The 17775-nt window shown below is 41.1% G+C and overlaps 1 protein-coding gene across 1 annotated transcript in view; it reads left to right on the forward strand.

Annotated features, from left to right (window-relative positions):
• The window catches only part of GRAMD1C (GRAM domain containing 1C), a 201468-nt gene that overhangs the window by 112872 nt on the left and 70821 nt on the right, over nt 1-17775 (forward strand). Inside the window, 3 exon segments of the mRNA XM_075334880.1 lie at nt 1170-1273; nt 1607-1702; nt 10373-10453. Of these exon segments, the coding sequence (XP_075190995.1) occupies nt 1170-1273; nt 1607-1702; nt 10373-10453 (281 nt within the window).

Consider the following 17775-nt stretch of genomic DNA (forward strand, 5'->3'; position numbering starts at 1 on the left):
TCTATATTAATAATGGCCGGAGTGCCCCATAATCTATATTAATAATGACCGGAGTGCCCCCATAATCTATATTAATAATGGCCGGAGTGCCCCATAATCTATATTAATAATGACCGGAGTGCCCCCATAATCTATATTAATAATGACCGGAGTGCCCCCATAATCTATATTAATAATGACCGGAGTGCCCCCATAATCTATATTAATAATGACCGGAGTGCCCCCATAATCTATATTAATAATGACCGGAGTGCCCCCATAATCTATATTAATAATGGCCGGAGTGCCCCATAATCTATATTAATAATGACCGGAGTGCCCCCATAATCTATATTAATAATGACCGGAGTGCCCCCATAATCTATATTAATAATGGCCGGAGTGCCCCATAATCTATATTAATAATGACCGGAGTGCCCCCATAATCTATATTAATAATGGCCGGAGTGCCCCCATAATCTATATTAATAATGGCCGGAGTGCCCCCATAATCTATATTAATAATGGCCGGAGTGCCCCCATAATCTATATTAATAATGGCCGGAGTGCCCCCATAATCTATATTAATAATGGCCGGAGTGCCCCCATAATCTATATTAATAATGGCCGGAGTGCCCCCATAATCTATATTAATAATGACCGGAGTGCCCCCATAATCTATATTAATAATGACCGGAGTGCCCCCATAATCTATATTAATAATGGCCGGAGTGCCCCATAATCTATATTAATAATGACCGGAGTGCCCCCATAATCTATATTAATAATGGCCGGAGTGCCCCATAATCTATATTAATAATGACCGGAGTGCCCCCATAATCTATATTAATAATGGCCGGAGTGCCCCATAATCTATATTAATAATGACCGGAGTGCCCCCATAATCTATATTACTAATGACCGGAGTGCCCCATAATCTATATTAATAATGGCCGGAGTGCCCCATAATCTATATTAATAATGACCGGAGTGCCCCCATAATCTATATTAATAATGGCCGGAGTGCCCCATAATCTATATTAATAATGACCGGAGTGCCCCCATAATCTATATTAATAATGGCCGGGTGCACGGCGCCCCCCGCGGGCAGAGATGGAGGCACGGCGGGTGGCGGTTGGGGGTGACACTGGTGACCTCTGTGGCTATTCGCTGTCCGCTTTTCCCTGCAGATTACGCCTGCGCCCTCCAGAAGGACATCCTGCTCCAGGGACGCCTCTACCTCTCCGAGAACTGGATCTGCTTCCACAGCAACATCTTCCGATGGGAAACTTCGGTAAAAACCGCCACCGCGTGACCAATGTTCATGTGTATAGGGCGTGTATGGGGGAAGAATGGCTGCCCCCAAAAAAGAAGCGCCGTGCAGCCGCAGCAGGGTCAGTGAGGTGGGATAGAGAGGGGCGCTCTGCAGGGGGGAGTATACTGTGCAATACCTACTGTGTCCTAAGGGGGCGCTGCAACGAAAGGGACCACTTCCTACATTCCACAGCATAGCACTATGGGTCACTGGAGATCTTAATGGGGGGAGGGGAGGGTTTATTTACTGTCTATTGTGAATTGCCAACACTTTCTGTGTATACCGCGAGCTCACTGCTATCATCTCCTGCAGATATGTATATGGCTGAGAGACATCACCTCCATGACCAAAGAGAAAACCGCCCGTCTCATCCCCAACGCCATCCAGATCAGCACCGACAACGAGAAGGTAACGGCCACAATCCTGTGCGACACTGTACATGAGGGCAGTATTATAGTAGTTATATTCTTGTACATAGGGGCAGTATTATAGTAGTTATATTCTTGTACATAGGGGGCAGTATTATAGTAGTTATATTCTTGTACATAGAGGCAGTATTATAGTAGTTATATTCTTGTACATAGGGGCAGTATTATAGTAGTTATATTCTTGTACATAGAGGCAGTATTATAGTAGTTATATTCTTGTACATAGGGGCAGTATTATAGTAGTTATATTCTTGCACATAGGAGCAGTATTATAGTAGTTATATTCTTGTACATAGGGGACAGTATTATGGTAGTTATATTCTTGTACATAGGGGCAGTATTATAGTAGTTATATTCTTGTACATAGGGGCAGTATTATAGTAGTTATATTCTTGTACATAGGGGCAGTATTATAGTAGTTATATTCTTGTACATAGGGGCAGTATTATAGTAGTTATATTCTTGTACATAGGGGCAGTATTATAGTAGTTATATTCTTGCACATAGGGGGCAGTATTATAGTAGTTATATTCTTGTACATAGGGGGCAGTATTATAGTAGTTATATTCTTGTACATAGGGGCAGTATTATAGTAGTTATATTCTTGTACATAGGGGCAGTATTATAGTAGTTATATTCTTGTACATAGGGGCAGTATTATAGTAGTTATATTCTTGTACATAGGGGGCAGTATTATAGTAGTTATATTCTTGTACATAGGGGCAGTATTATAGTAGTTATATTCTTGTACATAGGGGCAGTATTATAGTAGTTATATTCTTGCACATAGGGGGCAGTATTATAGTAGTTATATTCTTGTACATAGGGGGCAGTATTATAGTAGTTATATTCTTGTATATAGGGGCAGAATTATAGTAGTGATATTCTTGTACATAGGGGCAGTATTATAGTGGTTATATTCTTGTATATAGAGGCAGTATTATAGTAGTTATATTCTTGTACATAGGGGGCAGTATTATAGTAGTTATATTCTTGTACATAGGGGCAGTATTATAGTGGTTATATTCTTGTATATAGAGGCAGTATTATAGTAGTTATATTCTTGTACATAGGGGCAGTATTATAGTAGTTATATTCTTGTACATAGGGGCAGTATTATAGTAGTTATATTCTTGTACATAGGGGCAGTATTATAGTAGTTATATTCTTGTATATAGGGGCAGTATTATAGTAGTTATATTCTTGTATATAGGGGCAGTATTATAGTGGTTATATTCTTGTATATAGAGGCAGTATTATAGTAGTTATATTCTTGTACATAGGGGCAGTATTATAGTGGTTATATTCTTGTATATAGAGGCAGTATTATAGTAGTTATATTCTTGTACATAGGGGCAGTATTATAGTAGTTATATTCTTGTACATAGGGGCAGTATTATAGTAGTTATATTCTTGTATATAGGGGCAGTATTATAGTAGTTATATTCTTGTATATAGGGGCAGAATTATAGTAGTTATATTCTTGTATATAGGGGCAGTATTATAGTAGTTATATTCTTGTATATAGGGGCAGAATTATAGTAGTTATATTCTTGTATATAGGGGCAGTATTATAGTAGTTATATTCTTGTATATAGGGGCAGAATTATAGTAGTTATATTCTTGTATATAGGGGCAGTATTATAGTAGTTATATTCTTGTATATAGGGGCAGAATTATAGTAGTTATATTCTTGTATATAGGGGCAGAATTATAGTAGTTATATTCTTGTACATAGGGGCAGTATTATAGTAGTTATATTCTTGTATATAGGGGCAGTATTATAGTAGTTATATTCTTGTATATAGGGGCAGTATTATAGTAGTTATATTCTTGTATATAGGGGCAGAATTATAGTAGTTATATTCTTGTACATAGGGGCAGTATTATAGTAGTTATATTCTTGTACATAGGGGCAGTATTATAGTAGTTATATTCTTGTACATAGGAGAAGTATTATAGTAGTTATATTCTTGTATATAGGGGGCAGTATTATAGTAGTTATATATATATTCTTGTACATAGGGGCAGTATTATAGTGGTTATATTCTTGAATATAGAGGCAGTATTATAGTAGTTATATTCTTGTACATAGGGGGCAGTATTATAGTAGTTATATTCTTGTACATAGGGGCAGTATTATAGTGGTTATATTCTTGTATATAGAGGCAGTATTATAGTAGTTATATTCTTGTACATAGGGGCAGTATTATAGTAGTTATATTCTTGTATATAGGGGCAGAATTATAGTAGTTATATTCTTGTACATAGGGGCAGTATTATAGTAGTTATATTCTTGTATATAGGGGCAGTATTATAGTAGTTATATTCTTGTACATAGGGGCAGTATTATAGTAGTTATATTCTTGTACATAGGGGCAGTATTATAGTAGTTATATTCTTGTACATAGGTGCAGTATTATAGTAGTTATATTCTTATACATAGGGGCAGTATTATAGTAGTTATATTCTTGTACATAGGAGCAGTATTATAGTAGTTATATTCTTGTATATAGGGGAAGAATTATAGTAGTTATATTCTTGTACATAGGGGCAGTATTATAGTAGTTATTTTCTTGTATATAGGGGCAGTATTATAGTAGTTATATTCTTGTACATAGGGGGCAGTATTATAGTAGATATATTCTTGTACATAGCGGGCAGTATTATAGTAGTTATATTTTTGTACATAGGGGGCAGTATTATAGTAGTTATATTCTTGTATATAGGGGCAGTATTATAGTAGTTATATTTTTGTACATAGGGGGCAGTATTATAGTAGTTATATTCTTGTACATAGGGGGCAGTATTATAGTAGATATATTCTTGTACATAGCGGGCAGTATTATAGTAGTTATATTTTTGTACATAGGGGGCAGTATTATAGTAGTTATATTCTTGTATATAGGGGCAGTATTATAGTAGTTATATTCTTGTACATAGGGGCAGTATTATAGTAGTTATATTCTTATACATAGGGGAAGAATTATAGTAGTTATATTCTTGTATATAGGGGCAGTATTATAGTAGTTATATTCTTGTACATAGGGGCAGTATTATAGTAGTTATATTCTTATACATAGGGGAAGAATTATAGTAGTTATATTCTTGTACATAGGGGCAGTATTATAGTAATTATATTCTTGTACATAGGGGCAGTATTATAGTAGTTATATTCTTGTACATAGGGGCAGTATTATAGTAGTTATATTTTTGTACATAGGGGGCAGTATTATAGTAGTTATATTCTTGTATATAGGGGCAGTATTATAGTAGTTATATTCTTGTACATAGGGGCAGTACTATAGTAGTTATATTCTTATACATAGGGGAAGAATTATAGTAGTTATATTCTTGTACATAGGCGCAGTATTATATTATTTATATTCTTGTACATACGGGCAGTATTATAGTAGTTATATTCTTGTACATAGGGGGCAGTATTATAGTAGATATATTCTTGTACATAGCGGGCAGTATTATAGTAGTTATATTTTTGTACATAGGGGGCAGTATTATAGTAGTTATATTCTTGTATATAGGGGCAGTATTATAGTAGTTATATTTTTGTACATAGGGGGCAGTATTATAGTAGTTATATTCTTGTACATAGGGGGCAGTATTATAGTAGATATATTCTTGTACATAGCGGGCAGTATTATAGTAGTTATATTTTTGTACATAGGGGGCAGTATTATAGTAGTTATATTCTTGTATATAGGGGCAGTATTATAGTAGTTATATTTTTGTACATAGGGGGCAGTATTATAGTAGTTATATTCTTGTACATAGGGGGCAGTATTATAGTAGATATATTCTTGTACATAGCGGGCAGTATTATAGTAGTTATATTTTTGTACATAGGGGGCAGTATTATAGTAGTTATATTCTTGTATATAGGGGCAGTATTATAGTAGTTATATTTTTGTACATAGGGGGCAGTATTATAGTAGTTATATTCTTGTACATAGGGGCAGTATTATAGTAGTTATATTTTTGTACATAGGGGGCAGTATTATAGTAGTTATATTCTTGTATATAGGGGCAGTATTATAGTAGTTATATTCTTGTACATATGGGCAGTATTATAGTAATTATATTCTTGTACATAGGGGCAGTATTATAGTAGTTATATTCTTGTACATAGGGGCAGTATTATAGTAGATATATTTTTGTACATAGGGGGGCAGTATTATAGTAATTATATTCTTGTATATAGGGGGCAGTATTATAGTAATTATATTCTTGTACATAGGGGCAGTATTATAGTATTTATATTCTTGTACATACGGGCAGTATTATAGTAGTTATATTCTTGTACATAGTGGGCAGTATTATAGTAGTTATATTTTTGTACATAGGGGGCAGTATTATAGTAGTTATATTCTTGTACATAGGGGGCAGTATTATAGTAGATATATTCTTGTACATAGCGGGCAGTATTATAGTAGTTATATTTTTGTACATAGGGGGCAGTATTATAGTAGTTATATTCTTGTATATAGGGGCAGTATTATAGTAGTTATATTTTTGTACATAGGGGGCAGTATTATAGTAGTTATATTCTTGTACATAGGGGGCAGTATTATAGTAGTTATATTCTTGTACATAGGGGCAGTATTATAGCAGTTATATTTTTGTACATAGGGGGCAGTATTATAGTAGTTATATTCTTGTATATAGGGGCAGTATTATAGTAGTTATATTCTTGTACATAGGGGCAGTATTATAGTAGTTATATTCTTGTACATAGGGGCAGTATTATAGTAGTTATATTCTTGTACATAGGGAGCAGTATTATAGTAGTTATATTCTTGTACATAGGGACAGTATTATAGTAGTTATATTCTTGTACATAGGTGCAGTATTATAGTAGTTATATTCTTATACATAGGGGAAGAATTATAGTAGTTATAGTCCTGTACATAGGAAGCAGTATTATAGTAGTTGTATTCTTGTACATAGGGGCAGTATTATAGTAGATATATTCTTGTACATAGGGGGCAGTATTATAGTAATTTTATTCTTGTATATAGGAGCAGTATTATAGTATTTATATTCTTGTACATAGGGGCAGTATTATAGTAGTTATATTTTTGTACATAGGGGGGCAGTATTATAGTAATTATATTCTTGTACATAGGGGCAGTATTATAGTAGTTATATTCTTGTACATAGGGGCAGTATTATAGTAGATATATTCTTGTACATAGGGGGGCAGTATTATAGTAATTATATTCTTGTATATAGGGGGCAGTATTATAGTAATTATATTCTTGTACATAGGGGCAGTAGTATATTATTTATATTCTTGTACATACGGGCAGTATTATAGTAGTTATATTCTTGTACATAGGGGGCAGTATTATAGTAGTTATATTCTTGTACATAGTGGGCAGTATTATAGTAGTTATATTTTTGTACATAGGGGGCAGTATTATAGTAGTTATATTTTTGTACATAGGGGGCAGTATTATAGTAGTTATATTCTTGTATATAGGGGCAGTATTATAGTAGTTATATTTTTGTACATAGGGGGCAGTATTATAGTAGTTATATTCTTGTACATAGGGGGCAGTATTATAGTAGATATATTCTTGTACATAGCGGGCAGTATTATAGTAGTTATATTTTTGTACATAGGGGGCAGTATTATAGTAGTTATATTCTTGTATATAGGGGCAGTATTATAGTAGTTATATTTTTGTACATAGGGGGCAGTATTATAGTAGTTATATTCTTGTACATAGGGGGCAGTATTATAGTAGTTATATTCTTGTACATAGGGGCAGTATTATAGTAGTTATATTTTTGTACATAGGGGGCAGTATTATAGTAGTTATATTCTTGTATATAGGGGCAGTATTATAGTAATTATATTCTTGTATATAGGGGGCAGTATTATAGTAGTTATATTTTTGTACATAGGGGGCAGTATTATAGTAGTTATATTCTTGTACATAGGGGGCAGTATTATAGTAGTTATATTCTTGTACATAGCGGGCAGTATTATAGTAGTTATATTTTTGTACATAGGGGCAGTATTATAGTAGTTAGATTCTTGTATATAGGGGCAGTATTATAGTAGTTATATTTTTGTACATAGGGGGCAGTATTATAGTAGTTATATTCTTGTACATAGGGGGCAGTATTATAGTAGTTATATTCTTGTACATAGGGGGCAGTATTATAGTAGTTATATTCTTGTACATAGGGGCAGTATTATAGCAGTTATATTTTTGTACATAGGGGGCAGTATTATAGTAGTTATATTCTTGTATATAGGGGCAGTATTATAGTAGTTATATTCTTGTACATAGGGGCAGTATTATAGTAGTTATTTTCTTGTACATAGGGGCAGTATTATAGTAGTTATATTCTTGTATATAGGGGGCAGTATTATAGTAGTTATATTCTTGTACATAGGGGCAGTATTATAGTAGTTATATTTTTGTACATAGGGGCAGTATTATAGCAGTTATATTCTTGTACATAGGGGCAGTGTTATAGTAGTTATATTCTTGTACATAGGGGCAGTATTATAGTAGTTATATTCTTGTACATAGGGGCAGTATTATAGTAGATATATTCTTGTACATAGGGGGCAGTATTATAGTAGTTATATTCTTGTACATAGGGGCAGTATTATAGTAGTTATATTCTTGTACATAGGGGCAGTATTATAGTAGTTATATTTTTGTACATAGGGGGCAGTATTATAGTAGTTATATTCTTGTATATAGGGGCAGTATTATAGTAGTTCTATTCTTGTACATAGGGGGCAGTATTATAGTAGTTATATTCTTGTACATAGGGGCAGTATTATAGTAGTTATATTCTTGTACATAGGGGCAGTATTATAGTAGTTATATTTTTGTACATAGGGGGCAGTATTATAGTAGTTATATTCTTGTACATAGGGGCAGTATTATAGTAGTTATATTTTTGTACATAGGGGGCAGTATTATAGTAGTTATATTCTTGTATATAGGGGCAGTATTATAGTAGTTATATTCTTGTACATAGGGAGCAGTATTATAGTAGTTATATTCTTGTACATAGGAGCAGTATTATAGTAGTTATATTCTTGTACATATGGGTAGTATTATAGTAGTTATATTCTTGCACATAGGGGCAGTATTATAGTAGTTATATTCTTGTACATAGGAGCAGTATTATAGTAGTTATAATCTTGTACATAGAGGCAGTATTATAGTAGTTATATTCTTGTACATAGGAGCAGTATTATAGTAGTTATATTCTTGTACATAGGAGCAGTATTATAGTAGTTATATTCTTGTATATAGGGGCAGTATTATAGTAGTTATATTCTTATACATAGGAGCAGTATTATAGTAGTTATATTCTTGTACATAGGCGCAGTATTATAGTAGTTATATTCTTGTATATAGGGGGCAGTATTATAGTAGTTATATTCTTGTATATAGGGGCAGTATTATAGTAGTTATATTCTTGTACATAGGGGGCAGTATTATAGTAGTTATATTCTTGTACATAGGAGCAGTATTATAGTAGTTATATTCTTGTACATAGGAGCAGTATTATAGTAGTTATATTCTTGTACATAGGAGCAGTATGATAGTAGTTATATTCTTGTACATAGGAGCAGTATGATAGTAGTTATATTCTTGTATATGGGGGCAGTATTATAGTAGTTATATTCTTGTACATAGGGGCAGTATGATAGTAGTTATATTCTTGTACATAGGGGCAGTATTATAGTAGTTATATTCTTGTATATAGGGGCAGTATTATAGTAGTTATATTCTTGTACATAGGGGCAGTATTATGGTAGTTATATTCTTGTACATAGGGGCAGTATTATAGTAGTTATATTCTTGTATATAGGGGCAGTATTATAGTAGTTATATTCTTGTATATAGGGGCAGTATTATAGTAGTTATATTCTTGTATATAGGGGCAGTATTATAGTAGTTATATTCTTGTACATAGGGGCAGTATTATGGTAGTTATATTCTTGTACATAGGGGCAGTATTATAGTAGTTATATTCTTGTATATAGGGGCAGTATTATAGTAGTTATAGTCTTGTACATAGGGGCATTATTATAGTAGTTATATTCTTGTACATAGGGAGCAGTATTATAGTAGTTATATTCTTGTACATAGGGGCAGTATTATAGTAGTTATTATTCTTGTATATAGGGGCAGTATTATAGTAGTTATAGTCTTGTACATAGGGGCAGTATTATGGTAGTTATATTCTTGTACATAGGGAGCAGTATTATAGTAGTTATATTCTTGTACATAGGGGGCAGTATTATAGTAGTTATATTCTTGTACATAGGGGCAGTATTATAGTAGTTATATTCTTGTACATAGGGGCAGTATTCTAGTGGTTATATTCTTGTACATAGGGGCAGTATTATAGTAGTTATATTCTTGTACATAGGGGGCAGTATTATAGTAGTTATATTCTTGTACATAGGGGGCAGTATTATAGTAGTTATATTATTGTACATAGGGGCAGTATTATAGTAGTTATATTCTTGTACATAGGGGGCAGTATTATGGTAGTTATATTCTTGTACATAGGGGGCAGTATTATAGTAGATATATGTTAGTTGTATGTTATAGATGGTATAATTTTGTGTATGTTGCCTCCTCAGTTTTTTCTCACGTCTTTTGCTGCCAGAGACAGAAGTTTCCTGAATATGTTCCGCATGTGGCAGAACGTTCTCCTGGATAAGGTGAGTCCGGCTTTTTCTACAGTTGATGCTGGGATTCCTATGGATGATTTATGTTGTTTGGTTGTTTATTTGCTTTGCTTGTCTTGGATGATGGTTATTTTCGTGCTGTGCACTGGTATACGCTGGTATCTCATGTGAGATGATGGAGAGTATTACACAGAGGCTTCTGGTTGTTGTTGAATGGCTTACAGATGGGTTATCTTAACATATAGGTAAAATAAAGCATCTATTTCATAAGTGTAAAGGTGGGTAACACCTGATCCATCACAAACAATAGAAATGCATCACATCTCACCTCCTCCTCCTTCCTACACAACGACGTCTGCTCTGACTATGCCCACAGCACTCATCCATGGACATTGATGAATACCTCCAAATCCAGACAATTGTTTCCTATGTCCATTTGGCTAGTAGGCAAGTTGGCCGACCCCATTTTTGGCCCGATAAGCTTGCAATCCACGTCAAATTTATGGGGGAGTTTTATCTTCTCTTTTTGTTGCTTTCTTGGCATGCCCAAACTGACCAGCGTGTAAGTGGCACAGCGCATGATGTCACTGTCATGTTGGGTGCACCCACTTACAGCGGGGGCAGCTGCCCGGTGCCGGCATATTCTCTGCCCCCATGCCCTGGATTATGGGCACATCGCAGTGCAGGGTCCTGACGGGTCTCTGTGATGCGATGTATTTCAGCTGGACGCGCGCCCCTCGTATAAACATCCGAATGAAACAGGCAGCAGTGCCGACGAGCCCCCTGTACCCCCGGTTTCAGTTGCGATCGCTGCGACCGATATCGTTACGCCCTGGCTATTGTGACCGCTGCGACAATCATTTTAATTTCACCCGTCCGCCATCATATATTCATGAAATTCCGGGTGGGCCACGAAACACAGCCCCCTTTAAATTGTAGGAATTATACAGGAATAATGGAGGATTAGGGAATTTCGGAAACAGGGGTGTAACTAAAGTGGGCGCTGGGGCAGCCGTCCTACCCGGACCCTCCAGCTAGCGGGGGCCTAAAGGCCTCTGCGACCCTTATGAAAAGACCTATTCTATTAAACACCAGTGGTAGTTGGGCGCCCTCTGGTGGACATTTTGCGCGGAGCTCCATTAGTTTCATGTTGCTCTGCCTCCAAGCGTCCATCCTCCGACGCTGCGGACCCCGAGCAGCTGAACAGCCGGGGGTCTCTGACAATGATCCTGTGTTACATCGGCCTCCACCATCGTAGTACACCATGATGAACCCACACACAACACGACCGCCCTCCACAGACAACCACCGACTGACAGGAAGGAGATGACGGCCTCCATTATGTCTTACATCGCTAAGAAAACATGGAAGCCGAGCTCTGATTGCCTGTAATGGGCGACAAAGACCATGAGACCCCGATAAGCGTCATCCCCATCACATAAGGGGGCAGGTTGTCAGGGTCCACTGGGAGCATTACCAGTATCAGCAGTGATAGAGGGGATACCGGCTGCAGACCCTGCACGCGTCTCCTATATATGAATCCCATACATCAGTGTCCCCTGTGGAGACACGGGGGTCAGTGGGTGCTCTCCTGTGGAGACACGGGGGTCAGTGGGTGCTCCCCTGTGGAGACACGGGGGTCAGTGGGTGCTCCCCTGTGGAGACACGGGGGTCACTGGGTGCTCTCCTGTGGAGACATGGGGGTCAGTGGGTGCTTTCCTGTGGAGACACGGGGGTCAGTGGGTGCTCTCCTGTGGAGACACAGGGGTCAGTGGGTGCTCTCCTGTGGAGACACAGGGGTCAGTGGGTGCTCTCCTGTGGAGACACGGGGGTCAGTGGGTGCTCTCCTGTGGAGACACGAGGGTCAGTGGGTGCTCTCCTGTGGAGACACGGGGGTCAGTGGGTGCTCTCCTGTAGAGACACGGGGGTCAGTGGGTGCTCTCCTGTGGCGACACGGGGGTTAGTGGGTGCTCTCCTGTGGAGACACGGGGGTCAGTGGGTGCTCTCCTGTGGAGACACGGGGGTCAGTGGGTGCTCTCCTGTGGAGACACGGGGGTCAGTGGGTGCTCTCCTGTGGAGACACGGGGGTCAGTGGGTCCTCTCCTGTGGAGACACGGGGGTCAGTGGTTGCTCTCCTGTGGAGACACGGGGGTCAGTGGGTGCTCTCTGTGGAGACATGGGGGTCAGTGGGTGCTCTCCTGTGGAGACACGGGGCTCAGTGGGTGCTCTCCTGTGGAGACACGGGGGTCAGTGGGTGCTCTCCTGTGGAGACACGGAGGTCAGTGAGTGCTCTCCTGTGGAGACACGGGGGTCAGTGGGTGCTCTCCTGTGGAGACACGGGGGTCAGTGGGTGCTCTCCTGTGGAGACACGGGGGTCAGTGGGTGCTCTCCTGTGGAGACACGGGGGTCAGTGGGTGCTCTCCTGTAGAGACACGGGGGTCAGTGGGTGCTCTCCTGTGGAGACACGGGGGTCAGTGGGTGCTCTCCTGTAGAGACACGGGGGTCAGTAGGTGCTCTCCTGTGGAGACACGGGGGTCAGTGGGTGCTCTCCTGTGGAAACACGGGGGTCAGTGGGTGCTCTCCTGTGGAAACACGGGGGTCAGTGGGTGCTCTCCTGTGGAGACACGGGGCTCAGTGGGTGCTCTCGTCCGCTGTCCCAGCCGCCTTTAGAAAGACAGCGTGGCCCAGGGCTCATCCCAACTGAACGCCGGCCTCCTTAACCGTGGGCGTAACACTACTCAGACAACACAGGGTGAGGGAACCACAATATTAACACTTTATTGGATCCCCAAACAATTAACAGCACATAACACATAATCAGCAAAACACACAAATGTAACATGCAACAGAGTCTCACCCTTCCGCTGGCTCACCAGGGATTTAGAATGTCCATGCCTCAGAGGTTCCAGGGCTATTTACTCCAATCCAGCAGCACCCCGCTTTTGGCGGGCACCCACCGAGAAAGGAACAATGCCAGATTCAGGAAGCTGTGTGAGGTCTGCAAAGTCTGTAACAGGTGACTGAACTGTCCCAACCTGAGTGTCCTCCTTAGGTAGTCCTGGTATGATGATACAATCCTGGCAGCCGGAGTCGAAATCCCTAGACTGTGGATATGGTCTCCAACCGGAACAGGAGTCCCTAGATTGAAGCCATAAGATGTCCTGATCCTCTAGTCAGCTCCAAAGAGCTTAGACTGGTGTCCATCAGCATCCATCAACCTTCATTAACCCTGGTGGCTTAAAGAAGTCCCTTTTATAGCTATAACCTTCCCTTAGGATACACTGCGTCCTCATCGATTGGTTGGACAAGATTGCTTCTCCCATTGGATGAATTTCAAGCTGCATGGATAATGTTCATTTAAATGATGTGCATAGAAAGACTCAGTATATCTACATGGAGTCGGCAAGTCACCGACTAGACAATGGCTACTAAGGTAATTACATTATCAATACACAACTACAATACAATGATTACTGGAAAAGTCTGGAGATACAATAGCTAAGCAAACATGACTTAGCACACATAAGAACAATAGTCTGGCTGAATGTTAAGAAACTTTAACCCATGAGAGTCCATGTCGTCACATTCCACCCCCTTCTTAATATTAGCCAGACATGATAGGCTTCCAATCATCCTTCTCCTCTTGACGGCATTGTCCTTTTGAGACAAATGGTGAGGTCAGCAACAGAGGCTTGCATCTATACACCTCCCCCTGATTACCTCCCCCAAGTTGAGCAGCCATATTGTGGACAAGCACTAAGGTGGGGTCCATGAGTTGGGCCTGCACAAATCTCCCACTATCAATCCTCCCCCAGTCAATAGCCACAGTGTGGTTAGGCTTACTCACGGTCCTTGGCTCAGAAGTGGATGATGGAGACCGGGAATTCAAACCATCCCTGGAAAAGATGTTAGAAAGATCCACATCAGGGTCCTGCTTGGCTTGGAGGTGGGTGATGGCTGCTTCAAACTGACTGGATAGTCCTTGTCCTAGGTCATTCTCCAAAATGACTGGTGTGAGCCGGTAATTCACAAGCCCCACTTTCACTTCCCTTTGAGTGGTATCCGAAACAACAGGCTTGGTGGGGCCATCTATGAACCCCACTTCAACTTCCTCCTGGCTAGTCCCCGAAACAACAGGTGTGGGGAGGCTGTCCATAACTCCATATGGACCTCTTCCTGGTCAGACCCCAAAGTAACTGGTGTGGGGACGGTGTCCATAAGCTCCACATCAGCCTTGCTCTGGTCAGTCTCCACAATGACAGGAATGGGGAGGCTGTTCACAAGCCCCACATCGATCACTTCCTGGATGGTCCCCAAAATACCAGGTGTGGGGAGGCTATCCACAAGCTCCACCTCGACCTCTCCCTGGTCGATTTTTAGGTCCAACTGCACACATGCCAGAGGGACGTCCGAGCGCTGGCCCTCAGCCAGGGAGAGGGATAATTGGGAATCTGGTACATGGTCTTCTGGGGAAACAATAACTGGGCTTTCCAGAGTGATGGAAGATCCAATGTCTCGATGTCCCTGAGCCTGTATATCACCGTCCTTGACCGTCTGGATGTGGGGATGGAGGTTGGCTGGTGTACGGTGTCCGGCCTGCCGTAGGGTGTGGACTGGGTAAACCACTTCCTCAGCTATTGGTGTTTCTCGGGAGTAGCATTCCTCAGGTCTCGTTGGTTCATCTCGGCATATGTTGACTGATTGGAGTGGCAGACGGGCTCCAAGCATGCGACCTCGGTTTTGGAGACAATCTTTATCGATATGTCCATGGCGCCCACATGTATAACAGCGCCATAGATTGGGCGAGTCACAGGCCCTGTTTGTAGTCCTTTGTTTTGGCGCAGCTTCTGCTGGGTAGCGGGACCATCCTTCTCGACCGGCTGGTGTTAGCAGTACGGCAGCTGGAACTCCATAAACATATTCCAGAACATAAGCCCTCTCTTCTCTTGAGGATCTAGGCCCCAATGCAGCCAACAACGCTGTGGCTTGGGCCATTTTGGACAAAGTTGATTCCCGATTGTCACTAGATCCATGATGTGGCACATAGTTTAAATCCTCTGGGTCAATATCGGCGGGATCCTCATCGTCCTCTGCATCATTCTGGGCATCCCAACGGACTAATTTCTGGATCAAGTCCGACCGAGTCTCAGCGTTTAGATAATCTTTCGCCTCTGGCACAGATCCTGTAGCATCCATTTACTGCAGCGGTCGTAACTCCTCTCTTGTCCTTGTCCCATGGCTGAGCTGGTGGGGTTGGACATGGCAGCGTCCGAAACCTGAATGCCTCCCCTATGGCCTGCTGGGTATGCTTATGTGCCTCCCTGGTTGTTGAGCCCTGGACGGTGTCCACGAACACCAGTCTGCTGCAGCTCCCCTGGGTGAACCAGGCTGAGTAGTGTCCCACTGCTGCCACCAATTGTGGAGACACGGGGCTCAGTGGGCGCTCTCGTCCACTAAAACCCGCCGCCTTTAGAAAGACAGCATGGCCCAGGGCTCATCCCAACTGAACGCCGGTCTCCTTAACCGTGGGCGTAACACTACTCAGACAACACAGGGTGAGGGAACCACAATAATTAGACTTTATTGGATCCCCAAACAATTAACGGCACATAACACATAACCAGCAAAACACACAAATGTAACAGGCAACAGAGTCTCACCCTTCCGCTGGCTCACCAGGGATTTAGAATGTCCATGCCTCAGAGCTTCCAGGGCCGCTTACTCCAGTCCAGCAGCACCCCGCTTTTGGCGGGCACCCACCGAGAAAGGGACAATGCCAGATTCAGGAAGCTGTGTGAGGTCTGCAAAGTCTGTAACAGGTGACTGAACTGTCCCAACCTGAGTGTCCTCCTTAGGTAGTCCTGGTATGACGTTACAATCCTGGCAGCCGGAGTCGAAATCCCTAGACTGTGGATATGGTCTCCAACCGGAACCGGAGTCCCTAGATTGAAGCCATAAGATGTCCTGATCCTCTAGTCAGCTCCAAAGAGCTTAGACTGGATCCATCAGCATCCATCAACCTTCATCAACCCTGGTGGCTTAAAGAAGTCCCTTTTATAGCCATAACTTTCCCTTAGGATACACTGCGTCCTCATTGATTGGTTGGACAAGATTGCTTCTCCCATTGGATGAATTTCAAGCTGCATGGATAATGTTCATTTAAATGATGTGCATAGAAAGACTCAGTATATCTACATGGAGTCGGCAAGTCACCGACTAGACAATGGCTACTAAGGTAATTACATTATCAATACACAACTACAATACAATGATTACTGGAAAAGTCTGGAGAACAATAGCTAAGCAAACATGACTTAGCACACATAAGAACAATAGTCTGGCTGAATGTTAAGAAACTTTAACCCATGAGAGTCCATGTCGTCACAACGATCTCCTGCCTCCTGACGTCACCGCTGCCACTGCCGTCTATGCCCGCGGCCCGAGACTGTCACTGGCGGTGACGTCACAGGCTCTCGCGATACTGCTGAGTACGCGGCAGGCATAGAAGGCAGTGACAGCGCTGATGGCAGGACTGCAGGAGATCGTCACAGCAGGTAATAATCTCATCTAACTTCCTGAAGTCAGCGCTCGTCATCTCCTGCAGTGACCTGGGCTATTGATGTTAGCTCAGGTCACTGCATTGCTTTCCCAGCCAATGGGGAACATTCTGTTCTTCACTTACTGGGACAGTGACTATGGTATGGATCGTCGTGGGACCCCCCCCCCTTATTGGATTACACCGGACCCGGATTTGATTGTTCTTATCAATAAATTGGTGAAAGAGGGAATGTGGGGAGTGTTTTTTCAAATAAAACTTTTTTTGTTGTCTATTTTTTATTTCTTACTGACTGGGTTGGTGATGTCAGGTATCTGATAGACGCGTGACATCACTAACCCCAGGGCTTGATGCCAGGTGACATTACACATCTGGCATCAACCCCATATATTACCCCGTTTGCCACCGCACCAGGGCAACGGGATGAGTTGGGGCGAAGCGCCAGGATTGGCACGTCTAATGGATGCGCCACTTCTGGGGCGGCTGCAGCCTGCTATTTTTAGGCTGGGGAGTGTCCAATAACTAGTGACCTCCCTAGCCTGAGAATATCAGACCCCAGCTGTCCGCTTTACCTTGGCTGGTGATCCAATATGGGGGGGACCCCAGGTTTTTTGTTTTAAATTATTTATTTAATGTAAAATAACAGCGTGGGGGGCCCTCTGTTTTGGATTACCAGCCAAGGTGAAACTGCCAGCTGTGGTCTGCAGGCTGCAGCCGTCTGCTTTACCCTAGCTGGCTACAAAAGATGGGGAGACCTCACGTCGTTTTTTTTTTTTAATTATTTTTTTATTTTATGGCT

This window comes from Anomaloglossus baeobatrachus, chromosome 2 (assembly GCF_048569485.1).
Source record: "Anomaloglossus baeobatrachus isolate aAnoBae1 chromosome 2, aAnoBae1.hap1, whole genome shotgun sequence".
NCBI lineage: Eukaryota > Metazoa > Chordata > Amphibia > Anura > Aromobatidae > Anomaloglossus > Anomaloglossus baeobatrachus.